Source organism: Delphinus delphis, chromosome 15 (assembly GCF_949987515.2).
Source record: "Delphinus delphis chromosome 15, mDelDel1.2, whole genome shotgun sequence".
Classification (NCBI taxonomy): Eukaryota; Metazoa; Chordata; class Mammalia; order Artiodactyla; family Delphinidae; genus Delphinus; species Delphinus delphis.
Window position 1 is genome coordinate 181,256 of NC_082697.1, and position 25,450 is coordinate 206,705.

The following is a 25,450-nucleotide window of genomic DNA, read 5'->3' on the forward strand; positions in this document are numbered from 1 at the left end:
GACCTCCCGTGAGGACACATCGTGGGGGGCCTTCCGGGCAGGACCCAGGTCCCAGAGTGCCGGTGACACCCACAAACTGGGGTGAACGCACCTCACCCTTGCACCCAGTGACTCAGGGCCCGTCAGCGCCAGATGCCACACTGTCTGCTGCCCCTCGGTCCGCATATGCTTTGCCACCCCCGACACCCCCCGGAGTAGGGCACGGGAATCAAAGCACGGTCGCCAGCAGCCTCACCCAGAACAGCCATCCCCAGGGAATTCAGTCACCAGGCCAGTTGTGCTGTTGAAAAGTCAAAGCAATGGGGCTTCCCTGGTGGCGCAGTGGTTAAGAATCCACCTGCCAGTGCAGGGGACACGGGTTCAAGCCCTGGCCCGGGAAGACCCCCACATGCCGCAGAGCAACTAAGCCCGTGAGCTGCAACTACTGAGCCTGTGCTCTAGAGCCCGCGAGCCACAACTGCTGAGCCCGTGTGCCTAGAGCCTGTGCTCCGCAACAAGAGAAGCCACCGCAATGAGAAGCCCGCGCACCGCAACAAAGAGTAGCCCCCGCTCACCGCAACTAGAGAAAAGCCTGCGTGCAAAAAAAAGTAAAAGGATTTTCATAATTCTGGGCTTCTTCATAAAATATTACTTTTTCCTTGTGATTTTAACTTCCTAATATTTACACACTGTGACAGAATTGTAGATTTGCAGTATAATGTTAAATTTTGTAGTCATTTAATAATCCTTATTGATATTATTTTGAAGTTTTCAGGTCTTGGCGTCGATCAGCACGCTCTTAGATCTCAGCATTTCCATCAGCCCTTGAAAAACACATGAATCCTGGACACAGAAACGGGCGGGAGACGTGGCCCAGGGCCTCACAGTGGCTGGGCCCCAGACACAGGGAGCACCTCTCCTCCCAGGGGAGCTGTTGGGTGGGGGTGGTAGAGAAGCAGGAAGAAGCTCCGCTCAGGAATGTGAACTATGCCAACACCAGGCCCTCTGGGAGTCAAGGAGGAGCAGGTGTCAAAGGTTTTCAATCCTACAAAAACAGAGGGAAAGTTACAAGTCCCTTCCTGCAGGAGAGTGCGCCCATTCTCCCCCTCCCCCCATAACTCCCACTCTTGCAAGTCACTTCCCCCCTGCATCTCCCTGGCCAGGATCCTGGGAAGCTAAGAGGAGGGCCCAGACTCCTGTCTCAGAGAACTCACTCCTGTGGGAGCGCAGAGTGAGGGCCAGAGGTGGTGCTGGCCTGGGCTGCGTGTATCCAGGAGGACTGCTTGAAGGAGGCAGGTCAGCCTGCCTAAGCCCTCACTGCTTCTTCTGGAGCCCAGAGACCTTTGCCTTCAAAAGCTCCTCGGTGATGCTGAATCCCAAGGCCCAGGCCTCACCCTACAGGCACAAGCCCTGTGGCAGCCGGGGGCGGGAAGGGGAAGCATCCAGGGAAAAGCTCCTGCAAAGGCTTGGGGGCTGGAAGGATGGGCAGTTCCATGCAGCTTTGGGAAGCGGGGGATGGCATGCCAGCTCCCGAGATATGGGGCCACAAAAGCGAAGGGACGTATGTATGCATATGGCTGATTCACTTTGTTGTACAACAGAAACTAACACAGCATTGTGAAGCAATTATACTCCCATAAAGATGTATTAAAAAAAAAAAACCTTACCCTCTCACTGGGAGGCCAGAGCAAACTCCCAAAAACAATGGCAACAGTCAACAGCCTCCTTCGGAAAGGCCAGAACCTCAGCTGAGACGCCACCCCCAAAGCCAGGACAGTCTCTCCCCTCAGGGACTCAGGTCGTGAACTCCCAAAATGGCACCATCCATGGGCCTCAGTGCCCACCTTGGCACATCCATGAATGAAGGGAAGAGGCATGTCTACACTGTGGGAACCACCAGTACATTAACAAATTCTGGACTTAATGCACTAATTCTGGCCTAACATCAACTGTGGAGTGAGTACATGGATTATTGAACCCAGAATAATCTGATGAGTGCATGAACAAATTAAAGAATTAATCAATTAAGCGAATCAGTTCTAAAATATTATGAAATTAACAAATGCACAAATAAATTACAGAAATCTAGGACCCAGGACCCAGAAATCAAAACCCGAGTCTGGGGACTTCCCTGGTGATTCGGTGGTAAAGAATCTGCCTTCCAACGCAGGGGACGCGGTTTGCTCCCTGGTCGGGGAACTTAGATCCCACATGCCGCGGGGCAACTAAGCCCGCGCACCACAACTACTGAGCTCACGTGCCTCAAGGAGAGAGAGAAAACGCGCACACCACCACTAGAGAGAAGCCCGCGTGCCGCAACGAAGAGCCCACGCGCCGCAACTAAGACCTAACACAGCCCAAAAAAAAAAGAAAGAAAGGACTTCCCTGGTGGCGGAGTGGTTAAGAATCCACCTGCCAATGCAGGGGACACGGGTTCGAGCCCTGGTCCAGGAAGATCCCACATGCCGCGGAGCAACTAAGCCCGTGCACCACAACTACTGAGCCTGCACTCTAGAGCCCTCGAGCCCCAACTACTGAGCCCCCGTGCCACAACTACTGAAGCCTGCACACCTAGAGACCCTGCTCCGCAACAAGAGAAGCCACCGCGATGAGAAGCCCGCGCACCGCAACGAAGAGTAGCCCCCGGCACTCCACACCTAGAGAAAGCCTGTGCGCAGCAACAAAGACCCAATGCAGCCAAAAATAAATAAATGAATAAATTTATTTGAAAAAAAGAAAGAAAATAAATAAATATTTAAAAAAAGAAAACAAAACCAATGGTCTTAAAAAAAAACACCACCCCTGTTCTTACACCACCCCTGGAACCCCCAGACTTGCCCTGGAAGAGGTGAAGAGTCCTGAGTTCTGCTGTGGGAGGCCTCGTGGGCCATGAAGAGGGGGAAGGGGCTCAACCACGAAGGTCTCCTCAGATCTGCGCCCCCTGACCCCAAAACTAGCCAGCAAAGACCTCTCCAGCCAGGAAGCTGGGCCCACAGCCCGCAGAAGAGTGCGTTTGGGGCTCTTCAGAAAAGAAGGAGAGCGCACCCGGGCTGTTAAAGCTGAGGGTCATCTCCCTCGTGGTCCTTGACAGCCGGGAGGTCCCGGGGCGGGGCATCTGGCCGGGGACCTCAGTGCACTCGGACCGAAGTTCTGACCATGCACCTCCCCGAGGGCTCGCCCCGCCCCCGTTGGCTTGGGGGAGGGGCGGGCCTCCTGGTTGCCGAGCAACCGCGTCAACAAGTCCCAGAGAGTCTGGGCTGAGTTGGAGGCCCAGACCCGAGAAGGCACAAAGTATGGGGTGTGGAAACGGGAGGCAAGGGCCGGGCGCTCGACCGCCGCCGCTAGGGACGGGGCGGGGGAGGGTGCGGACGCCAGCCTCTGTCCCAGTGTGGGCCAGGACCCGGCCCAGGACCTGGGGTCCGGGGTCTGAGGTGCTGTGGGCTGGGCCGGGCAAGGAAAGGAGCCCTGCAGGGCTGCACCGGGACTTCCGGGGTGTTTCCCTCTCCCACCTCGGGGGCCCTTCCCCCTCTACCACCTTTTCCCTGGGCTCCTCTCTCCCTCACTCCATCTAGACCCAGCGTGGGACAGGCTGGGGGGATGGCGTCTCCCCTGCAGCAAGCCAGCTGTCCATTCGACTCTGAGACTCCGCCGCACACAAGTGAGACCTCCCACAGACAACACAAACGGACCCACACAACATCAAACACACACACATCTCCCAGAAAAGCACGAGTCCTCTGCCCAAGATATAATGAAGGCCCACCCCCGCCACCTCCAGCCCCTAACACTAAGACAGAGGGGTCTGAGGCCTACGCAGGCATGGGGGACGGCCACAGCGAGGGTCCTGGCATGGGAGGAAGTGTCCTCCTAGCCTCGCCCAGAGCAGCCTCAATCTGTCTCCACCCCTGGGTGGTGCCTGAGGTCAACTCAGGGGTCTCAGCATCTTCCCAGTGCGGGAGAAACAGCCCATGGGCAGGAAGGGAGTGGATCCGAAAGTTCTAGCGGAATGCAGGAGTGAGTAAGGAGGCTGAGCTGACCGGGACGTGTGCGCGGTTGTGGCAAAGGCGCAGAGACCAGAGGTGCGGGCCCTAAGGCGGGCTGCACAGGGTCCAGAGGGGCCGGAGCTGGGAACCCAAGGCGGGGCCGGGCCAGACCGAAGGAGCGGGCGCCAGCGGGACATCGGGACATCGTCTTCCCTCGGCAGGGCCCGAGGATGCAGCCAGAGCCGGCGAAGGGACCGCGTGCAGGGTCCCGCGGGAGCGAGTGGGTAAGGGCGCGCAGGGCGCAGGGGCCCGCGTGAGGTGTGCCAAGGCGGAGTCCCCGACGCCGAGCTGGGCCCTCACGCCGGAGGGCCTGGAGGCCATGCGGCCCGCGCAGCGCCACAGCCACCTGCTCTTTGGCGACCTGCTGGAGGACGTGGGCGCGGCCGCTTCCGTCTTCCCGAGTGAGTCAGCAGAGCTGGGGTACCGCATGCCTGACCCGCGCGCGTGGACGCTGCAGCTCGAGACGCCCGCGCAAAGCCAGGACCAGGTCCTCGGCGTCCTCAAGGCCGCCGAGGCCCGCGGCCGAGTCCGCGCTCTCCGACTGCGCCACGCCCGCCTGCGGGTGAGGCAGGGGCGGGGCCGGGGCGAGGAAGGGACGGGGGGACCACCCGGCCGGGGGTTCTGAGGGCGAGGCGGGGCCGCCCGTCGCCAAGGCTCCGCAACATCCCCGCGCCCTGACCCCGGCACCCGCAGGCGGAGGAGATCTCGCTCCTAATCCTGCGGCAGAAGTCCGCGCGCGCCGCCCTCAGGCTGGAGCTGTTCCTGCCGCCGCAGCTGAAGCCCACGCGGATCCCAGACCCCCTAGACCGTCGAGAGGTGACTGCGAGCCCGGGAAGGGCCGGGGAGGGGCGGGGGCCCGCCCTCCGCCCCGCACACCCGGCCCCAGCACCTCCTTCCCCGCAGCGGAGGCGCGTGGAAACCATTCTGGAGGAGAAAGTCGATGGCAGCATCTTCCCGCGTTGATGGCGACCCCACCGTGCACGACTGTGCCCCACCCTCCTACGTAAAGTTCTCACTTTCAAAGCGCCCCCTGGTGTCTAGGCTTCCTTTCTCTAGGTCCCCTGGGAGGGAAGGGGGAAGGATGGATGCATCCGATGTCACAGGCATTGGGGTACTCAGAGTGCAGCTCCTCCAACAAAGTGGAAAGCTACAAGCTGGCTGACATCAGACTCACAGGGGGCAGGGACACCCCGAATCCCCCAAATCCCACGCTGCCCCCATCAGGCAATCTGGTGCCCTGTGAGTCCGTGGGAGCCCCCAGCCTGGGTGTGATGGGAGGAAGAGCCTGGCCCAGCAACAGTCACACCCCCAGAGGTAAGGGCGGCCTCGGGGAGAAAGTGGTACCCAAGCAGGACCCCAGACTGCAGGTCATTCCATCAGAGGGTCAGCGAGGAAGGTGACATTCTGGACAGGAGAGTGACTGCAGAAGCCGAAGCGGGCCTTTGGACAGTCAGCCACGCCTGGGAGACCCTCAGAGGACCAGGAGACTGGGGAGGGCGAGGCCCTTCAGGCAGAAAGCACCCTCGGGTCTTCCTTTCTATCTTGATAATCCTCCTCTGCCCCTTTGATCCCCCTTACTGGACCCCACCACCACCACACACACGTACACACACACACGCAGAGGACAGGAAGGACACCGCCCCTTTCCATTCTGACAAACCCACATCCTGCAAACCCTCTGGATTCTGAAGAACCTCCCATGTTCTGGACAGATCTCCCCTTCGAGAACTTACTCTCCTGCCCAACACAGGCTCTTCGCAGAGACTGAGATTTCTCTTAGCCGGCTCTCCCTTTTCCTCCCTCCCAGCAGTCCAGCAGGCTACAGAGCGGGGGGCCTCAGACAAGGCCCTCCCCTGCCAGGAGCCTCTGGCAGAGTTGCCAGCCTGCAGCAGAGAACTGGTCCTGGAGGGGTGGGCCCTCTACTGGCAGAGGTCAGAGCTGGGGTCCAGCAAGGAATCCTGCTCTGTGGCGGCCAGTGCCCTCCCTGACGCAGCTCAGAATGGGGACCTGAGCCCTCTGTGACCTCAGCAAGCCCTTCCCCTCACAGGACCCTTCGCCTGTTCTGGGTCGTTGCACCCTTGGCGTTGATCCAAGCCCAGAACTGTGTGTGGAGCTGGAGACTGGAAGCTCCATGAGGGAGGGGGAGCTCTCTATGGGGGGGGGGGGGGATGCGGGGGGCGGTTCAGGCAGGTAGGGGAAACAAGGAACAGGGGAAGAGAAGGTGGCTCGGGCGAGGGGAAGGAGGGCATCAGGCAGGCACTTGAGGACAGAGGATGAGAGAGGCACCCACCGCCCCGAGGAGGCCAGCAAGAGGGCGGCCTCACAGACAGCTCTGCACCAGGCGTGGGGCTGGCACATGGGCACCCTTTGATCCCCACACCAGGGAGGGGTCCTTGGTCTGCAGAGAAGGCCCAGGAAAGTGGCCGAGGACAATTCTGCAGGGCCTGAAGGAGGCTTCTGCTATGGAAAAGCAAAGTATGTAGGCCGCAGCCCAATGTACTGGGGGCTGGGAGCTCATGCTCTAGACAGAGGGTCCTGGGTTCAAATCTCACCCCCAGCATTACCTGCTGCACAGCCTTGAATGAGCCCCTGCCCGGCCCACCTGGTTCCTCCTGTGGAATACGGGATAGACTCCCCAGAGGAAGGGCAGAAGACCCAGGAGGGCCGAGGCAAGGGGCACGGAGAGGCCTAAGTGGCCGGGGGACATGCGGGGGTGGTGAGAGGAAGGACAGTGTATGGGGGGCTGGGAGGGGGAGGGGAGGGCCAGAGAAGCGTAGAGTGTGGCCTGAGTGGAAGAGAAGTGCGCTGACCCACACCCGCATCCAGCTGCCCCGCGCGTCTCAGGAGGCGGGTGAAGGTGCCACGGCAAGTACCATGGCGGAGGCAGGGCTGTGTGACCTTGACTAAGCTCTGGCCCGTCTTTGAAGGACCCACCTCCCGGGACTGTTATCTAAGCTAAATACGAAGCAGCCACCTCCCATCTGGGCAGGCTTCCAGCCTCTGCCCTGTCCCAGCCAGGCTGCCAACATGGCAGCCAAGCCCCCTGGGCACAGGGCATCAAGACGCCCCCCGGACTGCAGGGCCCCTCTCTCCTCCCTGACCTTGGCCCGCACCCTCTTCAGCTCAGCTCCTGCCCTGCTGCCCTGCCAGCGGCTCCAGCTCCGTCCCGTGCTGAGCAAGCGGTAGCACTGAAACGCCCCCCTCGTCGCTCTGTGGTTCTCCTTAGCTCTCCTCACCTCTCACCCAGTCTGCAAGTCCACTTCTTGTCTGCTCTGGGGCTTGTCTGTCCTGCTCGCTGCCAGGTCCCACTGACTGGCACACAGGGGACACGCAGACATTTGCTGGATGAATGAGGAGCGCACGTAAAACCTCCACTGCCCTTTATGCCCCCAAGAGCGTGGAAGACAGCGAGCACCTGCAACCCGAGCAACTGGAAGGCACTTTGTGAGCGGGCCCTGGGCGCCGCGGACAGGAGCTGCGTACGGTCGGGGGCCAGGGCCACGCAGACACTGGCCCAAAGCATGCTGGGATAAGGGATTTAACTCACAGGCCAGGGGGACTCAGACACTGCAGACCACTTCCAGAGCAGGGTCAGGGCCCCCCAGACACTGGCCCAAAGCATGCTGGGATAAGGGATTTAACTCACAGCTATACCAGGTCATAAGATTGTGAGCGGGCCCTGGGCGCCGGGGACAGGAGCTGCGTACGGTCGGAGGCCAGGGCCCCCCAGACACTGCAGACCACTTCCAGAGCAGGGTCAGGGCCCCCCAGACACTGGCCCAAAGCATGCTGGGATAAGGGATTTAACTCACAGCTATACCAGGTCATAAGATTGTGAGCGGGCCCTGGGCGCCGGGGACAGGAGCTGCGTACGGTCGGAGGCCGGGGCCACTCAGACACTGGCCCAAAGCATGCTGGGATAAGGGATTTAACTCACAGCTATACCAGGTCATAAGATACGAGGAGAGTTGTCCGAAGAGAAGGGACGGGCATTCGTGGCAAAGGGGAGGTGTGGCTTTAAACTGTAGAACATCTGGGGGCAACTGGAGGGGTTGAAAGGGACTCAGCCAGGCCCCGCAGACAGGGACATTTGGCGACCCCGGATATAAGAACCAGTACCCCCGGCATCAGTGGCACCGAAGCCCAGGAACCCCCTTCCTTGGGAAGTCCCCTACAGCACGGTGACAGCGCGCCCTTAACCCTATTTCACAGGTGAGGACACCCAGTGCCAGAGAGGCTAGGGCCAGGCCGGGACTGACCACGGGGGACAGTCCTTTCCAGGGGGCCTCTCCCTCGAGCGGGGCAAGTAACCTATGGGAACGCCCCCCCCCCCCACAACCTCCACCCCACCCCACCCCGTAACGGCAACGCTGGACCGGCCCTGCCGAGCAGAGCTGGCGCACGGCCACACCCCCAGCTGCCGCAGTACCAACTCAGCCGCCCCGGGGGGCCAGAGGCCCCATCATCTGCACAGGCCATCGTAAGCGACGGTGGGGACGGAGGCGCCGCGCCCCTGCGCGCGGGGCGATGGGGAGTGGGCGCGTGGGGCGAGGGGCCGGCCGAACGCGGGGCGGGGCGCGCCGGGCGGGGCGGGCCGGGCCGGCGTCTGCCCGCGCGAGGAAGTCCCGGCCCCGCGCTTTGGGGAAGTGAGGCCGAGGCGCCTGCGCACTGAAGCCTGCGCCCGCTCCCCGACGATTCGGCCGGACCTCGGAGCGCGCGGGCCGGCGGCTGCGGCGCGAGTGGCTCGGGAGCGCGGCCGGTGAGTGCGCGCGCGCGGCGCCGAGGACCGCGGCCCTGCCCCTCTGGCCAGGGCCCGGGGGCCGTGCGGGGCGGGAGCCTCGGAAACCGGCGCCGGAATCCGCGCCCCAAGGACTCCGCCGCGGGGTCCACGTGGACCCTGGGCCGCGGCGGGACTGGAGCCCGTCCCCGCGCGTGGGGGAGGGGCCGTTGCAGCCGGGTTCCCCTTTTCTGCAGCTCGAAGCCTGGGGAAGTGATTGCTCAAAGCGGGGGGGGGGGGGGGGCCGGAAGAACCCAGGTTTCCGCGTCTCCCGTCCCCCCCCTCAGCCTGTGGGGAGGGGCCGAGGCGGGACACCCGGTTTGCCCCCGCCCCCACCCTGTTGCATCTGGCAGCCACTCATCCCTGCCAGTCGCAGGGAAGGCGCTGCGCCCCCGGCCCGAGCCGATCGGGGGCTCCAGGCGCCAGCCTCGCTCCAGAACGCGCAGGAGGACCTCCTGCCGTCTGACTTGAGTCCTGCTTCTGCAGTACACGCCCCTTCGGCAGCCAGGGTGGGGCCCAGAGCGAACCTGGCCCCTCCCGCCCCTGCCTCGCCTTTGGGTCGCTGGTGAGTGGGGCGCGCGGCGAGTTCCTTGAGATTGGGGTGGGGGCGTCAGAGGCTGGAGGAAGGGGCAGACTTCTCCAGGCCCAACCCCACCATGAGAGAGAGGGAGGGAGAGAAGTGGGTTGCCCCCACCATTGTAGAGGTGGGCAGTGGCAAGGGTCACCAGGGCTAGGAAAGACCTGGCCTGCCTTGGAGGAGCCAGGCTGGGACTTACCTACGGGGGAGGGGGGCGGCGCGGCAGACAGGAAAGGTGCTGAGGAGGGTGAGAAAAAGGGAATGGAGCCCCTCTGTCAACCCCCCTCCCAAAGGTTATGGCATTTTTTTCCTGGGATTGTCACATTTTCTTATTCTTTTTTTGGACTGGGCGGGCTCGGGGACGTTCTTTTTCCTTCTGTGGAGCAGAGCAGCAGCCGCTCCCAAGGGAGCCTCTGTCCCCAGAGGCCAAACTTGCTGCCTGTCCAGCTTCTCCTATCCCAGACTTAGGGACCAAAGCCTGGAGGGGCTGGGGTAGGGGAGGGGGCCCCCTCCCACGTGCCCGAATGGGGGGCAGGGACCCTGGTTCAGACCCTGTACCCCCACCAAGAAAGAGAGCAGGTGCCCCGGGGCACAGGTGGCCCCAGCCAGCCTGAGGAGGGTGCGCGGAGCCAGGCCCAGGGATGGGTGACCAGGTGCAGGGCCTGCAACCAGGACAGAAGGGACGGCCTCTCCCCCTGCCTCTCCCGCCCCAGCACCTGGGCCCTGCATCCTCAGGCAGGTCCCCTCGTCCAAGTCAGAGCTGAGTTGGAGAAGGCAGCCTGGAGGGGTACAGTCCTCAGGGTGCTGGGGGGGCGGGGGTGCAGAGGAGGAAGAGCCGCTCTGCCTGGGGAAGTCACAGCCCGTCTGGGGTACAGCTACCAGACCTCAGAGGTTGCCACACCCCTTCCTTTCCCTAGAAACTTGACCCCTGAGGGTAGGCATGCTGTCGGGCTGCTTCTTCCCCATCTGTTTGCTGGAAGCCAGTGGGATCCAGTTGGAGGGTCCCCCCCCCAGCGATCTCAGGGGAAGCCAGGCAGGTGGCCAAGTGGCCAAGGCCCCGTGGGACCCTACACCTGGCCCCCAGATTTGGGTCAAGGCCGAGGCCTCCGCATGCCCAGGCTCTGGAGACAGGGGTGCCCCAGGTGTGCATATCCCGGGCTGTCACCTCTGAGCGCAGCACCCGGTCAGTGGCTGGGAGGCAGGAGCTGCCTAGCCTGGTGACTGCCCCGGGGCCTATCCCAGAGCGTCCACTTTCCTCTTCTGCCATTGCACACCCCACGAGGCCAACATGGACCAAACAGACATTAAAAGGCCAAGAGCTGAGGGATGGGGGGCAGCAGGGCGGATGATCATTTAATGAGAAAATAAACTGAAACCAAGTCCTGAGCACCTCGCGACGGGGTTTCAGGAAGGTCCGCGTGGCAGACGTGCCAGGGGGCGCCCCCGGCCCCGGGGGTGGGGCGGGGCGCTTCGCCTGGGCCGAGGTGGGCGCAGGCCGAGGTAGAGACTGGGAGGCAGGTGGGGAGGCGTTCAAAACTGCCTCCTGGACCCTGATTGGCCGCCCCCGCGGCTCGGGTCCGCGGGTTCCCCGCGGGGGCCGCTCACCCGGATGGGGCTCCGGCGCCCCCCGCGCGTCCGCACCGTGGAAGGTGCGCCCCGACGCCGAGCGGAAGGGACCCCGCGGCTCCGACCTGCCCGGGAGCAGGACGCACCCCATCCCCCGCCGCCGGCCCGGCGCGCCCGCCCTGCCCTGCGGCAGGCCTGGGGCCGCAGCGGTTTCCGCAGCCTGTGGGGGGGGGGGGGCGGTGGGAGGGGAAGGGAGGCCGGGAGACCCTGGGCGCGGGAAGGTGCCAGCCAAGGTGCCAGCCGAGTGTTCGGGCGCCGGGCCAGTGACCGGGCCGAGAAGGTGGCGGTCCCTGGCGGCTCTCGGCCGTCCTCACCGGTGCCTGCTGCACTTCCCGCACCCTCAGGACGTCCCGCCCCAGCCCCAAGTCCTCCTTGTCTGCAGGCCTGGTCTGCTGCCCCTGCTGAGTCCCCAGGAGCAGGTGGGGAGCCTCCCCAGGGCTGATCCGGACTCCTCGTGGGGAGCAACCCTCACCACCTCCCAGCAGCCGAGGAAAACCTGGGATGGAGGGAGCTGGGATGGGGGGTCTAAATGTCTGACCACCACCCCTATGCACCACCCTTATAGCCCCAGACTCTGGGGGCCTCCAGCCCCCTTGGGAGGGGCCAGGAGCCGGAAACCGAGAAAGAGGAACCCTGGCTTCCGGCTTCCCAGGGAGCGAGTAGATGGGGGTGTCCCAGAACCTCCTGTGGAGATCTTGTCTGGGGTCCCCTCCTTCCTGACCCCACATACCCTCATAGCCACAGTGTAGACTGGAGTGGGGGTCAGGGCCTGGGCAGAGCGGTCTGGAGGTGGGAGGCCGGGCAGGGGGCCGGGGGACACCTCCGGGAGGAGGGAGAGACTCGGGACCTCTTCAGGGGGGCAGGCTGCCACCGGTGTCAGGTCCCCCATGAGAGTCCCGGCCTCTCTTCTCAGAGCCCCAGGCTGTGGTGAGGGTCCTGGAGCAGGTACCACGGAGCCCCGGCAACCTCTTCCACCCACCCATGCCCACCCCGCCTGAGGCTGAGAAGCAGGTGGGCCGCCTCCACCGCTGACTCTGTCCCTCGGGGGCTGGGGGCATGACTAGGAGTTGGGAGACCCCTGGACACCTGGGAGGCCAGAAGGGTCACGCCCCGCCGGGAGCAAGCAGGCCCCCAGCAGGCGGGGGGGCGGGGGGGGAAGCAGGTGGTTCCCACAGGTTCTGCCTGGAGGCTGACGCGGCCCCATCTTCCCCCAGCACACAGGGCCGGAGGAGGGGGACCAGCCTCCCTCCATGTCCAGTCGTGATGCGGCTCCCCCAGCTCCCCCCAGGCGCAACCCCTGCTGCTTGTGCTGGTGTTGCTGCTGCAGCTGCTCCTGGTACGTGGGCCGGGGGTGCACCGTGTGCCAGTGGGCAGGGGGCACTGAGCAGACCTGGGATCCAGGGCCCCACTCCTCAGCCCCTCGGGGGGCTTTTGAGGCACCGCCCACAGCACTCGTCCAGGGGTCTGGTGACCGGCGGCCAGTGCCCAGGCCCCTCTGTGTGTGTGATTTTCATGGCTGGTGTGCCGAGGTTGTGTCCACATGCAGGCACCTAGCCAGCACGTGCACGTGTGTGTGTGTGCGCACGCACGCGTGTGTCTACTATAAGCCCGCCCAGACTGGCCCTGGGGACCTACAGCAGAGCAAAAGCAGGCCCTACACGTTGTGTCAGGTGGAGGAGCCTTAAGCAGAGACCTGGCCCTGGGACAGTGCAGGGGGTGGACGTGGGGCCTCCGGGGGGGATGTGGTTTCTAGGCGCGCAGGGAACCTGTTGGGGTTTTTGTGCCTCGCAGAGGCCTGGCCCTTTTCGGGCTTCCACCCCGCGGCTGTTGAGTGGACAGCGCTGAGGGGACCCAAAGGGGGATCAGCTGAGCAGTGAGCAACTGAGGCCTGAAACAGGAGAGGGACCGCCTGGGGGTAGAGACACGAGGGGCCTGGCGTCTGGCGGGTGCGGGTAGGGTGGGAGCTGAGTTCTGTCTGGCCCTCTGAGGTTGAGGTGTCTGTTAGCCGTCTCAGTGACCCTGGGGACAGGTCCAGCTGGACGTGTGCACTGCGGAGCCAGCACTGGTGCTGTGGCGGGAACTAAGGAGAGAAGCAGGGCCCCGAGGGAGAGTCAGGGGCCAGACACACGGGCTGGGGGCTTTCTCCCCATCAGTCGGAGTCTCTGGGAGAAAGCAGCGGGGGTCGAGGTCAGGCCAGGGAGGGAGAGGTACCCGAGGGGCCTGTGAAGCCCCAAAGGCAAGACAACGGGCCCAGGGCCGGACCGGAGATCGGGAAAGGAGCCGACCCACCCTGCAGGGGGTTCACGTGTGCTGAGAGCCCCTAGGCCTCGTGCCCATACAGACGCGTGTCGGTGTCACTGTGGCCAGCGTCCTGCGCGCACACGCGTGCCGCGGAGGGCAGTGCCACCGTCCCCTCTGCCGGCAGGAACGAGGAGCGGCGGCGAGCGTGGCGGGCCTCCCGAGAGAGCAGGCTGCAGCCCCTCCCCAGCTGCGAAGCCTGGTGAGTCTCCGCCGCGGGTCTGCGCGGTGCGGGGCGGGGGAGGGGGGGCGATCCGGGCGGAGGGGGCGGGGCCTGGCGCGGCCTGTGGCCGATACCCGGATGCCCGTGCCCGCAGTGCCACGCCGAGCCCAGAGGAGGTGCGGAGCTGGGCGCAGTCCTTCGACAAGCTAATGCACAGTCCAGCGGGCCGCAGCGTGTTCCGCGAGTTCCTGCGCACCGAGTACAGCGAGGAGAACATGCTCTTCTGGCTGGCCTGCGAGGAGCTCAAGGCCGAGGCCAACCAGCACGTGGTGGACGAGAAGGCGCGGCTCATCTACGAGGACTATGTGTCCATCTTGTCCCCCAAGGAGGTGCGCCGCGCGGGGACCGGGGTGGGGGGCGGGGGCGCCTCCGGGCCCCTGACCGCGGCCCCTGTCCCGCAGGTGAGCCTGGACTCCCGGGTGCGGGAGGGCGTCAACAAGAAGATGCAGGAGCCGTCGGCGCACACGTTTGACGACGCGCAGCTGCAGATTTACACGCTGATGCACCGAGACTCCTACCCCCGCTTCCTCAGCTCCCCCGCCTACCGCGCCCTGCTGCTCCGGGGCCGCTCCACATCCTCCAGTGAGGCCTAGACTGCCCACCGTGGCTGCCTGGACGCGGGGCCCCTCCCGCGGGCAGAGACTCCTTTCACAAATGCGCTTCACGTGCGGGCACACCCGCCGGGCCCAGTGCCCCGGGCGGCCCCAGGCAGGAGCTCCAGGTGCTGGGCAGGCCAGAAGCCCCCTTCCCCACCCAGAGGACCCAGCGCCCCAGGATCCAGCTGAGAGGCGGGCGTGAGGGCCTCTGGGCCTAGGCAGCCCCTCCAGCACCACCACCCCTACTGAGCACTTCCTGCTGGGGTTCCCACCTGGTGAAAGGAGGCGCCCTCCCTGAAAGCATCCTGGACCCACAAGGTCCTCCTCCCCGGGCCCCAGGGGCCCCTGAGAAGCGCCTTTGGTGGAGAACAGAAGCTCTGTGCTGTCTAGTTTTGTGACAAGAGGAAACCTCCAACTGATGCCATCTGCACCCCGGGATCAGACCCAGGACCTCAGAACCAGGCTCAAGGCAGCAGGACCCGGCTTCTTTTATATGTTCATTGAGTTTAAGCCAATAACATGGCACTGTGTGTTTTATCAAAAAACAAAAACAAAGTTTTCATATTTAACTCCACTCCTCTTCCCCCCAAAATAGAATCTTATTATTGAAGATATTTTTCAAGTAAAAGCCTCTCCCCTCCGTCCACGTTTGCGGGGGAATCAGAGAACGAGGAGTGGGCCACGACCCCCAGCAGAGGAGCAGCACGCTCAGTGACGGGCCCCTGTGCTCTGCTCCAACCCCACCCCTCAGAGAACAGCCTCAGCGGGCAGCTGTGCTCAGCCCTCCCCACGCGAGGGCGCCACCAAGGGTGACAACGCAACGGGACACTGGGCAGGCAGGGTCCCTGGTGGCGGCTGGCCGGCTAGGGCAGGACACTTACGGGGGAGACCTCCCCGAGACCCCGGGTGCCGGGCAGCCACCTGTACTGTCTCACAGGCCCCACAAGGCACACACTTGCCACCCTGTTCCCTGAGTTTCCGCTTGGTAAAGCGATTCAACGCTGCAACCGGGGCGCAGAGGGTCTGGTCAGGGGTCCACCCCCATTCACACTGCTTCCACGAGCAGTGGGGCATCCTGAAGGGCTGCAGGCAGGCACGGCTGTGGGGCCCAGACTTAGCCTCCTGCCCATAATCCCTGGACCCTGAGCTGCGGTGCCCGGAGAGGTCGTGAGACCCCGGCTCCTCTGTGCGCCCACAGCCGCCCCCCCAACCTGATCCTCGTGCTATGCAGGCCCAGCCCTGCCCCTCCCACGGGTACACTCAGGCCCCTCTGAGAGCCAGCGGGCTCTTCCTTCCAGTGCTGTCCCAACAGGCCAAGCCTCAGCGTCACCCGACCCCAGGGAGGTGGGCTGTCTCCGCAGCGGCGGGGGTCGGGGAGATCAAACCAGAGATGAGGGGATGGGGGACCCAGCTTGAAGCCCAGGCCTGTACATGGCCCACCAGGACCAAGGGCTAGGGAAAAAACAGTGGCAAAAAGAAACATTTAATAACTGGGGGGTAAGAGGGGGAAAGGTGCACTGCAGGCAGGGTGGGGGGCAGGGTGTGCTGCCTTCTGAGGAAGGCCAGGTGGGCAAAGGGCAGGTCTCCAGAGAAGCCGTATCTGTTGGCAGAGGATGGGGAAAGGGCGACGGCCAGCACTGGCCGTGGCCCAAGGCTGCAGGCACACATGCACAGGGCTCAGCAGAACTGCAAGAAACAGGTGAGAGGCGCCCATCCAGCCACGTGGCCTGCAGGACCCCACAGGGCAGGAGGCAGGGCTGGGGTCTCCATCCACCATCTCCAAGGCTCCCAGGAGGCTGGCTGGCATGGCCATCCCCCAGTTCACACCACAGACCCCACAGAGGCTGGAGACACCCTCCTCCAGAGAACAGGGCTGGGGATGGATGGCCTGGGCTCGCCCACCTACCTTCCAGCGGTTTCCACACTCGTTGCAGACAACGAACGTGGTCATAGGCTCATCGGAGCTGCGGGTCTGCACCTGTGGGGAGGGCCACGGTGGGAGGGGCCCAGCCCCAGGGCCTGAGTCCCTTGCAGCTGGAGGCCCCAGGGAGCAGGACTTCCCAGGAGTCACAACCTGGGGAGCCCGCCCCCCACGGCCTCAGGCCGCGCTGGCCTCACGTCACCTGGGCTGAGGCTGCCCTGCAACCCCCACCTTGCAGTCACCCCAACCGCTTTCCTCTTACAGGGCCCCCCAACATCTCTTGGGGCCCACCTCCACAACTCTGAGCGGAGTCCTGCTACCACCACCAGGCACCCATCGTCCCACCAGCAGCAACACAGGGGGGCTGGGCTCCCAAACTTCAGTGCCCCAGAACGAACGGGCTGGACCCACCGCCCGAGACTGCCTACTGGGGAGCAGGGGTCCTCGGCAAGGGGGAGGCCCCAAGGGTGACCGCAGCTCCCAGCCCCATCGGAGACTAGGTTGTCGGACCCCCGTCCCAGCACCACTCACACCGCACGTGTCCAGGCGCAAGGGGGATCCGGCCTGCACAGCAGGGGCACGGACGGCTCCGAGGAGGGGCGGGGCTCCGGGAGGGCTGCCGACGCTCACCTGCGTGTAGGTGCAGTTCTTCTTCCTGCACTTGCCGCAGGTGAACAGGTCGGTCTGCGTGCCGCCCGTGCGCGCCATCTGGTGCTCGCGGATGGCCTCCTTGGTCATGGCCTTGCGGATCTCCTTCAGCTCGTCGCTGGCCATCTCCTGGGGCGAGGGGCGCGTGCTTAGCCCGCGGCCCGCCAGGGGCAGCCCCCAGCGCCCCCACGGGCTCACCTCCGAGGTCATCACGGCGATCTGTTGGGGCGTGATGGCGCCGCACAGCACGTTGCGCCGCAGGCTGGGGTTCTTGGCGTCCTTGAGGTTGGAGAGGCGGCTGCGCACACGGTTCTTGTACTTCATGTCCGTGTTCCCCACGTCCCGGAAGATGCGTGCGGACGTTTAAGGAGCCGTAGGGAGGCCGATGCCCCGCCCTCCACCCCTGCCCCCAGGTCAGCCAGGGCCTTTCGCGAGGCGTGTCGCAAGAGCCAGCCACACGTGGGCGTCGACAACTGACGCTTTCCCGGCTGAGACCCAAATGCAGGCTGGAGGCCCGGGACCCAGGCCCACCGCAGGCCCGGTCAGACCCCAGAGGGTCTGGGAGGAGCCCCCTGGTCAAGACGAGCATGCCCACCCGACCGCCCAATCCCCTGGCGAAGGCGCAGGACAGTGGCCACTAGGGGAGCTGAGCCTGGCTGGCCCCGCCGTTCCTCCAGATCTGCAGCCCCCAAGCCGCTGCACAAAGGATATATTCCTCGATCTGGGCCGACAAGCGCTCGCAGTCTGCACCGACAGCCACGTGGTCATCTGCAAGAAGGAGCCCTGACCAGCTGCCCTGCCGGCTCCCCCCCACACCTCAGCCTGCGCAGCATCCGGGCATCCTGCTCCCCAGAGACCCCCGGCTCCCCACCCCCAAGGTCAGCAGCACGGGGTTGGACTCAGGCCTCCACAGGCAGGTGGGGCCCAGGCCACCTGGGAATCAAGCGTGTGTCAGGAGCCAGGACCCCGAGGTGTGCTGGGTGGCCCCGGCCCAGGCACTCACGGTCCGTCTGCAGGGCAGCGGTCAGCATCTCGCGACACTTGTTGCGCACGGCGTCACAGGTGACCGGCACCGGAGGAAACGTGGTGATCCTGGGTGTCGATGGCGTCCTGGGCAGCTCTGGCCTCTTGCGGCTGGAGAGAGGCCCGCTCGGGCCACGTGCACCTCCGTGAGATGCCGGTCCCCAGAAAAGCCAATGTCACAGCCACGATGCCCCCAGACCCCGTCTGCTCCACCCTGACAGCGGCCCAGAACCCTGCCCATCTACAGTCAGGTCCAGCACGTCCACGCGGTCTGGCCAGAGGCAGTGAGGATCACTGGGTGAGACACACCCCCAGACGGGATCCCCACCCTCAGGGAGACCTGGGACACGGGGCCACACTGCCCAACGCAAACTGCCAGGTCAGGGGGAGGCAGACGGGACGAGGGATCACTCAAGACCAGGCACCACTATGCAGGCAGCCCCACCCCGTGGAGGTCTGGGCACCCCCCTCCATGGGTTGCCTGTCCACAAGGCTCTGTCCACCCACGGCCCTCCTCTCACACCCCTGCATCTCGTGACCCTGTGACCTCCACGGAAGCCAGTGGAAGCAGGCGGCTTCCTGGAGGAAAACTAAAACGTGCAGGTGGGCAGATGAGCCCACGTCTCTGCACAGCCATGCGGTGAATCCAAAGCTCAGCTTTTCCTCGCCCTTGGCCACTGCTGCCCAGTGGGGTCAAGGGCAGAGCAGCCTCTCAGCCACAGCCCATCCCGGGGGCGGCAGGAGCAGGGAGGCCTCAGTAGCCCCAAAGCCTGCACCATGCCACAGCCTGGGGCATCCCCGGTGAGGGAGGGGCCGGCAGCCAGAGACCCCAGGCCAACGTGGGTAGCCAGAGTTAGCCCGGGCCTGGATCCGGGGACGTGAGCAACGGGCTCCCACAGGCCCGCTCAGCCAGGCAGACAGAGTGCCCCCCTCAGATGCTTGGGGCTAAAAAGGCCCAGAGGAGTCTCCGGAGGGAAAGTGTCCAGCAAGAGGCTGACCCTGGGGAGAGTCCCTTCCGAGGAGCTGAAAGGGCTGATGACCTCAGCGCCCCCACCCAGCGCCCCTGGAAATCCGCACCGCGGTCTGCCGAGAAAGTGGGGCCATGGGCGGGGCGTGTGTCTGCCTTCCAGACGTGCTACCTGGGGTCCTGGGCCTCGGAGGCCTCCTTGGAGGACGATGTGGGCAGAGGCCCGCCCCTCCTCCGCTCCCTGGCTTTGGCGTCTGAAGCATCTACATGTGCCGGGAAAGAAGGGAGGGCTGGCTGGGAGAAGGCAGGCCCGGAGGGCAGGGCGGGGCCAGGGAGGGGGCAGACCACCACCGAGGCACAGCCCCGGCCAGCGGACGTCGGACCCTGCCTCCAGCCCCAGCCTCCTGCGAACGACTGCGGTCCTCTCTCCGCAGCCAAGGAAGGTCCTGAAAAGTCTCCCTGAGTACAGAACCCCCCCAGAGTGACGGCCTTCACGGATGGCACGGCTGGACTCGGACAAAGGCTGGTCACCGCAGGCAGGCCGGGCATGGCCACTCCCCAGCTGGGCCTCGGCCCCAGAGCGAGCCATCGAGGGAGTCCCAGCCTGCACTGGGGACCTTCCCACAGGACGAGAAGCGTCCCATATGCCACCAGAATAAATACGCTTGTCCAACACGCAGCCCAACAGCCACGCAGGACTGGAGAGAAGCCCAGGACATGCAGCTCTGTTTCCCAAGGGCTTGGACAGAGCCCAGGAGGGGCTGGGAAGGGAGGGGAACCTCAGGGTCCAGTGGGGGCATCGCAGTCGCCCCACTGTCCCTAGAAAGAGGCTGCCCCTGTTCCCTGAGGGGCTCCAGACGCCCCTTCCTCCTCCTCCCCCTCCTCGCCCCCCCTCCCCCCCGCCCTCTGACTGCCCCACACTCCTCCCCTGGGCGACCTCCCCCAGCTCTGCCAGGCCCCCCTCCAGGGCTCAGCGCAGCCTTAACTCCCCTTGCTCCTCGTGGAGCCCCCTCCTCCGAGCCCGAGCCAGTGCTTCCTGGACTGGATCCCAGGTGACCCTGGCTCGGGAAAAGCACAGTCTGCCAAGGGCCAGCGCGTCTCGGGTGCCCCTCGCCCCCACGCCCAGCCTAGGCTGCCTGACCCGCACCCAGGAGCTTCTTCCAGGACTTGATGAGAGACTTGGCCAGCGTGACGACCTCCTCGTCCGAGCTCTGCTTCCGCAGGGCGTTGACAGACATGCCGACGCGGGTGGACTGCAAGGCAAGCGGCCAGGCTGGGGGCAGCGGTCAGACCCTCCCCACAGACCCTCGGTGACTCCCACAGGGCAAGCTGGGCACCAGCGAGGGGAGGTGGATGCCCCCCGCCGACGGTTACTGCCCCATGTGCAGGAACCTCGCGAGGAACACAGCGGATTGCCCTTGAATGCCCCCCCCTGTCTCGTGGAGCAACAGAGAAAGGCAAGGGACAGTCTCCTCAGAGGCAGGGATTCATGCCAGCCAAGGGCCGGGGTGGGGAGCAGGAAGCTCTGCCAGGTGCCTGGGAGCTGGGGGACGGGGCACACGGGGCCCTACCTGCAGCAGGTGCAGCGTGACGGGCATGGCCTTCAGTTCCCGCAGCAGGTCCATGGCTCCCTCCTGCAAGGAGAAGGGAGGACCCTCGTAAATGACTTTGAGGTCTCAGTGGGCAAGCTCAGCTCCTCCCACACACGAGGGCTGGGGGAACACGAGGCAGTGACAGTCTGGAGATCCACCTGGGGTCAGATGCCCAGGGAAGGCAGGCATGAGAAGGGAGCAGCTGTGCACTTAACCCCAGCCCAGGGCCCCCAAGGGCCGTCAGGGGAAAGGGCCGAAGCCCATCCTCAGCAGGGGCGGCGCCCGCACCTGCCGGGTCCCACATCCCCCGCCCACGTGGCTCAGGCAGCCTCTCCTCAGTGCCGCCCGCTGGGGCCAAGCCCTCAGGGACCTCTGCTCCCCTCACGTGCACCCCACGCCCCCTGCTCACTCCCTCCAGCCGCGTCACCTCGCCTGGACGGCTGTGCCAGAACCCCGTCTCCCTTCTCTGTCCGGCACCCCTGCCCACATCTGCTTCCTCGTAGCCGCACACGCAGGGGCCACACGGCTCCACAGCAGACGAAGCTCCCCAGGGCCCTCAGGGGGCCGAGCTGCCCGCCCCGGGACCCGCTGCTCCCACTGCCAGCGACACGCCTGCCCCACTCTCCCTCCAAAGCTCTGTGCAAATGACACATTCTCGGCGAGGCCTCTCCCGCTGACGGCAAGCAGCCCAGCGCCACCCCGTTCGCTCCCCGCCTCGCCTTCCTCCACAGAAGGCTCACGGAACCCACCGGTGTGGTTTCACGTGTGCGTGTCTCCCTCACGACATGAAGGAGGCAGCCATCCAAGGGGCGACAGCCTCAGATGTCCCGCAGCCTGGCCGTGGGAGGGGCAGAGCCTGCCCCATCCCTGATCTGGACGGCATCTCCGCTCAGGCTGCAGCTTGCCCCTCGTCACCCCCGCGGGCCCTGCCCCTTGGGCTACAGAGTCGAGCCCTGTAGTCAGCTCCTCAGAGGGGACAAATGGTCACCAGAACCGAGGGCACAGCGCCACTCGGCGATCAATCATCTTCCCCCAAACGGAGCCCCGGGCTGCAGAACGCCAGCTTTCCGTGGCCTCCGGACCAGAGGGGCATAAACGTGATTCCCAGTCACGGCCCCCAACTCCCCCAAGGGGCCTCAAAGGCACTGGGACCCACCAGGAGCCTCTGCTAGCTCTCACCCCCCACTCCATGGCGCCCCAAGCCCCCTAGCCCCCTTCCCAGTCCACACCTGTCCCCCCTCCTCATTCTCCCCTGGGCTTCCATCCATGCGGTGCTCCACCTTGATGCCCCCTGCCCCCGTCCTGCCTGGCCCGACCCAGCCCTCCGTGGGTTCCGTGGCCCATCTCTGCCCCCAGCTGGGGCGCATTTATTTTGTCTCCTTCAGAGGGGAAGCAGCTTCTTTCTCTGGTCATCTCTGGAAACAGCCATAGACGTTCCCACATCCCTGCTCTGTGCTGCCCACAGCCCCAGGGGTGAGAGCATCATGCGGGCTTTGGGGCAGGCGCTGCTGCTTGATGGATGAATGAAAGCGTGGGAGCCAGCCCCCTTCCCAGCCCCGGGGGAGAACCCTGTCCAAAGACCCAGACTCAACCATGCTCAGCCCAAAAGTCACCCCCAAACCACCAGTGCAGGCACACAGCCCTGGGGTGGTGGGGCAGGCATCTCAAGACCCCAGCTGACCCTCCCTCACGGCCCCCACCACCCCTCGGCCCCGCCCCAGGAGCTCAGTCTGGGGAGAGCTGGTCGCGTTTATTGAGCCTCTCAGGGAGCCGGCAGGACTCCTCTCCACTCCCTAGAGGCAGGTACCACCCACCAAAGATGCTCCCTGCCAGGATACCCAGATCACCAAGGTCCAAAGTTGAGAGAGGCCTGAAACTGAAGCCCCATGTGCTGTCCGCCCCCTACCGCCACCAGCCCGAGACCGGGCACAGCCTTCCCCAGAGGCTCACTGGCCGAGGGACGACAGAAGCCGGCCAGCTGGTCGCGGGGGTCGGGGGGAGTCCTGCGCCCGGGTATTCCCAGGCCAGGCTGAGGGCTTCCTAGGGCTCTTTCCCAAGGGCGCCTACGCATCTGCCCACTCCCCGGTAGCTGCTGGCTGAGCCCTGGCTAAGGACGGGAGAGGATTTATTAGGGCAACCCGGTTCCTGGAGGACTGAACAGGCAAGGAAAAAAAGGGCCTCCCAGACAAGAAAGGCCTCTGGCCGGCTGGCCGGTGAAAATGAGATGATGGGGGCCGCAGCCCCAGGCCCGGCAGAGGTAGGGGGGCGCTGTAGCTCCAGGGGAGAAGGGGGTCCACTCTCACACTCCAAACTCTCGAAGGCGGAGAATGGGTGTGGGAGACCCAGGGTGGGACAGAGGGCTCTGAGTCGGGGATGGGGCTCGGCGGGGAGTTCTGGAGGACTTCGAGGATGCCCCGGCTGGGGAGGAGGAAGACGCGGGTGGGGGGGCGGCCAGTCAGGGCTGCACGGGCCGGGGCTTCCGCAGGGCCTGGAGGGACTGGGCCGAGGAGGGTCTCCGCCGGCCCGGCCTCCCGAGGGGCTCCGGAGTGAGGGGAGGAAGCGGGCGGATCCCAGGCCTGCGGGGTCTCAGTCTGGCAGTTTGGGTTTGAGTCCAGAGCGGCTGGCTCCCGGGACAAGGTTCAGACCGGATCGCGGCCTCTGCCGTGGGTGCGAGGTGAAGGGCAGGGCTGGCCCAGGGCGGGGGTCTCGGCCTCCGGCGGGGGTCTCCCCGTGTCCCGGGAGTCTCTCCCGGGGCGGAGTCTCGTCCTGCCCCTCGGGTGGTCGCCGCGGCCCTGACGGGGGCTCGGCAGGCTCGGCGGGGGCTCGGCGGGACGGGGGTCCCGGGGTCCTGGCGGCCCGCGCCCCTCACCGCGCTCTTCTTGGTCACCATCTTGTCCAGCCTCCGGGCGATCCGCGCAATCTCCTCCTCCTTGCCCATCATCGCCTCGGGGGCACCGCCCCCAGCGCCCGCCGCGCCAGCCTCGGCCTCCCGGCCCGGACCCCGGCCCCGGCCGCCGCAGCCTCCCGCACCCGCCGCAGCAGACGCAGCCCCGCCACGGGCGGGAGACCCTCCGTTCAAACCTCCGGCCCCCGCGGCACCGCGCTGCATCTTGGGATACGTAGTTCTCGCGCCCGCCCGCCACGCGCGCGCCCGCCCTGCCCCGGACCACAACTCCCAGGAGCCAGGGGGCGCGCAGGGCATCCTAGGAAGTGTAGTCCTTACGCGGGCAGCCGCCAGTGGACCGGTTAGCCGGCGGAGGGCGCTGCGGCCGCGCTGGGCGCGGCCGTGCGTGGGGGCCGCGGCGCCGAACCCGCGCTTTCCTCCCCACACCTCGCGGGGGCGGCCAGGGTCCGACTGCGCGGGGCCGCAAAGGCACGCTGGGGTCCGTCCCCTCTCCCCGCCCCATGAGCCCTCCTCCGCCACCTTCCGCTGTCCCGGGGCCGCTGCCCGACCTCCTGAGCGCTCTGGCCGGGATTGTGGCCTCGGGGACCCTCGGAGCATGGTCAAGGGGCGGAGGGTCTCAGGCTGGTTTTCCGGGGTTTCTGCATGCCCACCCCCAACCCTCAGCACTTTGTCCTCCTTTGCCCTGCGGAGAAATCAGATGGGGACTGGCCTCGAGGCTGGCTCCGTAACAGTGACCTACTCCTGCGGGCTGTGCTGATGGCCCAGACCCTGCCTCAACTGGTGCCTCTGCCAGGGTTGGAATGTCTGGCACGAGCCCTTCTTGGCAGCCCAGGTGATGCTTCTGAGAGGCCTCTCCCGATGCTCACCTTTCTGACTGTAATCTTAGGGACCGGAAGCTGCTTTGAGGTTTCTCGGAGATACACCCGCCCACTCCAGAGGGGAGAGGCTGAGTGCTTTGCTGCCTGCTGACCGTGTGGTTGACACGCTCTCCCCTGTGCTCTAGCCTTTGTCAGAAGCCATGGCTGAGCTCAGCATCTCAGGATGCCCTGTCGTGGTGCTTGGAGGAGGAATTTCCTCCTGTCAGTCCTCGAATCAGCTTAACTTTGCCTGTTGGGGAGGCCTAGCTGGGCAGCCTCCAGAGGTCCTGGCTTTGAGTGAGGGAGGCTTCTATGTGTGGGACTGGGTTGGATGTTTCAAGCCACAGAGACTCTAAAGCATGACCTAGAAGCTGGTTAAGAAGGAAGGGCCCTGCCCCTTGTCCCCCAGGGGTGGGGCCCTGGGGTTTTGTCCTTTCTCCTCAAGTGGCAGAGCCAGCCGGGTAGACACTGAACACTGGGCACACAGAGGAGAGCAGGGGCTTGGGGACTGTTCCAAGGCTGCAGAGTTTGTACCTCAGCCCCTGTGACCGGATCCAAGCTGCCGAGAGGGACAGAGGCGGCCGCGGGACAGGGACCAACCTGGGGAGGTGGGGGTGGGCAGAGATGGAGACAGGGCAGGTCTGGGAGCTGAGGAGGGGGACTGGGTCGGGTGGGAGGGAGAATAGGACAGGGTGTCAACCTGCAGGTCAGGAACCAGCCCCCTGGCAGAAAGACTAGTGGGAAAGACTCCCGGTCGCCTCTGCATTGCTCTCCAGGGGACACGTATTGTCCCGCAGCAGGGCTGGGGCTGACCACAGCACAAACTGGAGGCACCTTGTGTCACAGCCGTCCTGCTGATGCCCCAGCGTCCTGCCGACGTCACTGCTGTCACTGCCGGGAGCTGCAGCGATAGAGAAGCACTAGGTTCTACATCACACATTTTAGAAAATAATTTGGTAACTGTGTTTCAGTGGAATTGGTTTCCATGGTAACCCCATGGGCTTACTTTGTGCGCTGCCCTGCGATGGGGCACCAAAGCGAGGACAGGGAGGCGAGGAGGGGCTGTCAGCTGAGCACCAAGGCCCTGCCCCGGTTCAGCCAGTGCAAAACCCAGACTGCCCACCTCAGGCCCTCGGCCTCTTTCGTGAGAAGCCAGGTGGTTTCTACCTCTGGAGCTTCCGGCAAGGGCCACAGAGACAGCTCCTCAGGGGCCTGACACGTCTCAGAAGCTCTCGACTAAGGCCACCGAGGCTGCAGACAAAGGGAGACCAAGACGCCATGGCGCTCGAGAAGAGTGGCCAGGAGGCGGGGCGTCCTGCGGGAGGAGGGCCCAGCCTGGGGAGCCTGGCCCGGGCAGGGCAGGTGATGGGGAAGGGGGAGTGGACAGGCAGGCGGGGGTGCGTGGCAGGGGAGGTGGG

The 25,450-nt window shown here is 65.1% G+C and overlaps 3 protein-coding genes and 1 long non-coding RNA gene across 9 annotated transcripts; 2 read left to right on the top strand and 2 right to left on the bottom strand.

The window, feature by feature from the left end:
* Positions 1-558: 558 nt before the first annotated feature.
* LOC132438409 (uncharacterized) lies at positions 559-8,544 on the bottom strand. Its single transcript, XR_009522189.1, has 4 exons — positions 8,452-8,544; positions 7,960-8,065; positions 7,259-7,363; positions 559-1,024 (listed from the first exon to the last, which is right to left on the bottom strand). It is a non-coding gene; the product is annotated as an uncharacterized lncRNA (long non-coding RNA).
* LKAAEAR1 (LKAAEAR motif containing 1) lies at positions 4,341-5,049 on the top strand. Its single transcript, XM_060032605.2, has 3 exons — positions 4,341-4,584; positions 4,716-4,838; positions 4,926-5,049. The coding sequence occupies exons 1-3, from the start codon at positions 4,342-4,344 to the stop codon at positions 4,983-4,985; spliced, it is 426 nt and encodes a 141-aa protein (XP_059888588.2). The 5' UTR covers position 4,341; the 3' UTR covers positions 4,986-5,049.
* Positions 8,545-8,698: 154 nt separating the features above from the next.
* On the top strand, positions 8,699-15,456 carry RGS19 (regulator of G protein signaling 19). 6 transcript variants are annotated; one of them, XM_060033234.1, is made up of 7 exons: positions 8,699-8,781; positions 9,153-9,364; positions 11,916-12,013; positions 12,217-12,338; positions 13,428-13,502; positions 13,618-13,852; positions 13,925-15,456. In XM_060033234.1, exons 3-7 carry the CDS (start codon positions 11,984-11,986, stop codon positions 14,114-14,116), a joined length of 654 nt encoding a protein of 217 aa, XP_059889217.1. In that variant the 5' UTR covers positions 8,699-8,781; positions 9,153-9,364; positions 11,916-11,983; the 3' UTR covers positions 14,117-15,456. The 6 variants fall into 6 exon arrangements, with proteins under 6 accessions (XP_059889217.1, XP_059889221.1, XP_059889216.1 ...); XM_060033233.1 differs by adding an exon at positions 11,347-11,421 and having other exon boundaries at positions 8,716-9,364; XM_060033235.1 differs by having other exon boundaries at positions 8,760-8,781; positions 9,170-9,364.
* A 130-nt stretch (positions 15,457-15,586) lies between these two features.
* TCEA2 (transcription elongation factor A2) lies at positions 15,587-23,352 on the bottom strand. The gene is made up of 10 exons (XM_060033232.1): positions 23,140-23,352; positions 20,250-20,312; positions 19,826-19,931; positions 18,851-18,941; positions 17,692-17,822; positions 17,400-17,456; positions 16,887-17,041; positions 16,671-16,817; positions 16,026-16,097; positions 15,587-15,805 (listed from the first exon to the last, which is right to left on the bottom strand). Exons 1-10 carry the CDS (start codon positions 23,209-23,211, stop codon positions 15,797-15,799), a joined length of 903 nt encoding a protein of 300 aa, XP_059889215.1. The 5' UTR covers positions 23,212-23,352; the 3' UTR covers positions 15,587-15,796.
* Between the last annotated feature and the right edge of the window lie 2,098 nt (positions 23,353-25,450).

Bases quoted from the DNA above. Each gene is read 5' to 3' on its own strand.
- LKAAEAR1 (XM_060032605.2), top strand. From the start codon at position 4,342: ATGCGGCCCGCGCAGCGCCACAGCCACCTGCTCTTTGGCGACCTGCTG. The intron at 4,585-4,715 runs GTGAGGCAGGGG...CGGCACCCGCAG, and splicing joins TGCGCCACGCCCGCCTGCGG to GCGGAGGAGATCTCGCTCCT. The intron at 4,839-4,925 runs GTGACTGCGAGC...CCTTCCCCGCAG, and splicing joins ACCCCCTAGACCGTCGAGAG to CGGAGGCGCGTGGAAACCAT.
- RGS19 (XM_060033234.1), top strand. From the start codon at position 11,984: ATGCCCACCCCGCCTGAGGCTGAGAAGCAG. The intron at 13,503-13,617 runs GTGAGTCTCCGC...CCGTGCCCGCAG, and splicing joins CTCCCCAGCTGCGAAGCCTG to TGCCACGCCGAGCCCAGAGG. The intron at 13,853-13,924 runs GTGCGCCGCGCG...CCTGTCCCGCAG, and splicing joins CCATCTTGTCCCCCAAGGAG to GTGAGCCTGGACTCCCGGGT.
- TCEA2 (XM_060033232.1), bottom strand. From the start codon at position 23,211: ATGATGGGCAAGGAGGAGGAGATTGCGCGGATCGCCCGGAGGCTGGAC. The intron at 17,457-17,691 runs GTGAGTGCCTGG...TCCTTCTTGCAG, and splicing joins CGCTGCCCTGCAGACGGACC to ATGACCACGTGGCTGTCGGT. The intron at 16,818-16,886 runs GTGAGCCCGTGG...CCCTCGCCCCAG, and splicing joins TCGCCGTGATGACCTCGGAG to GAGATGGCCAGCGACGAGCT.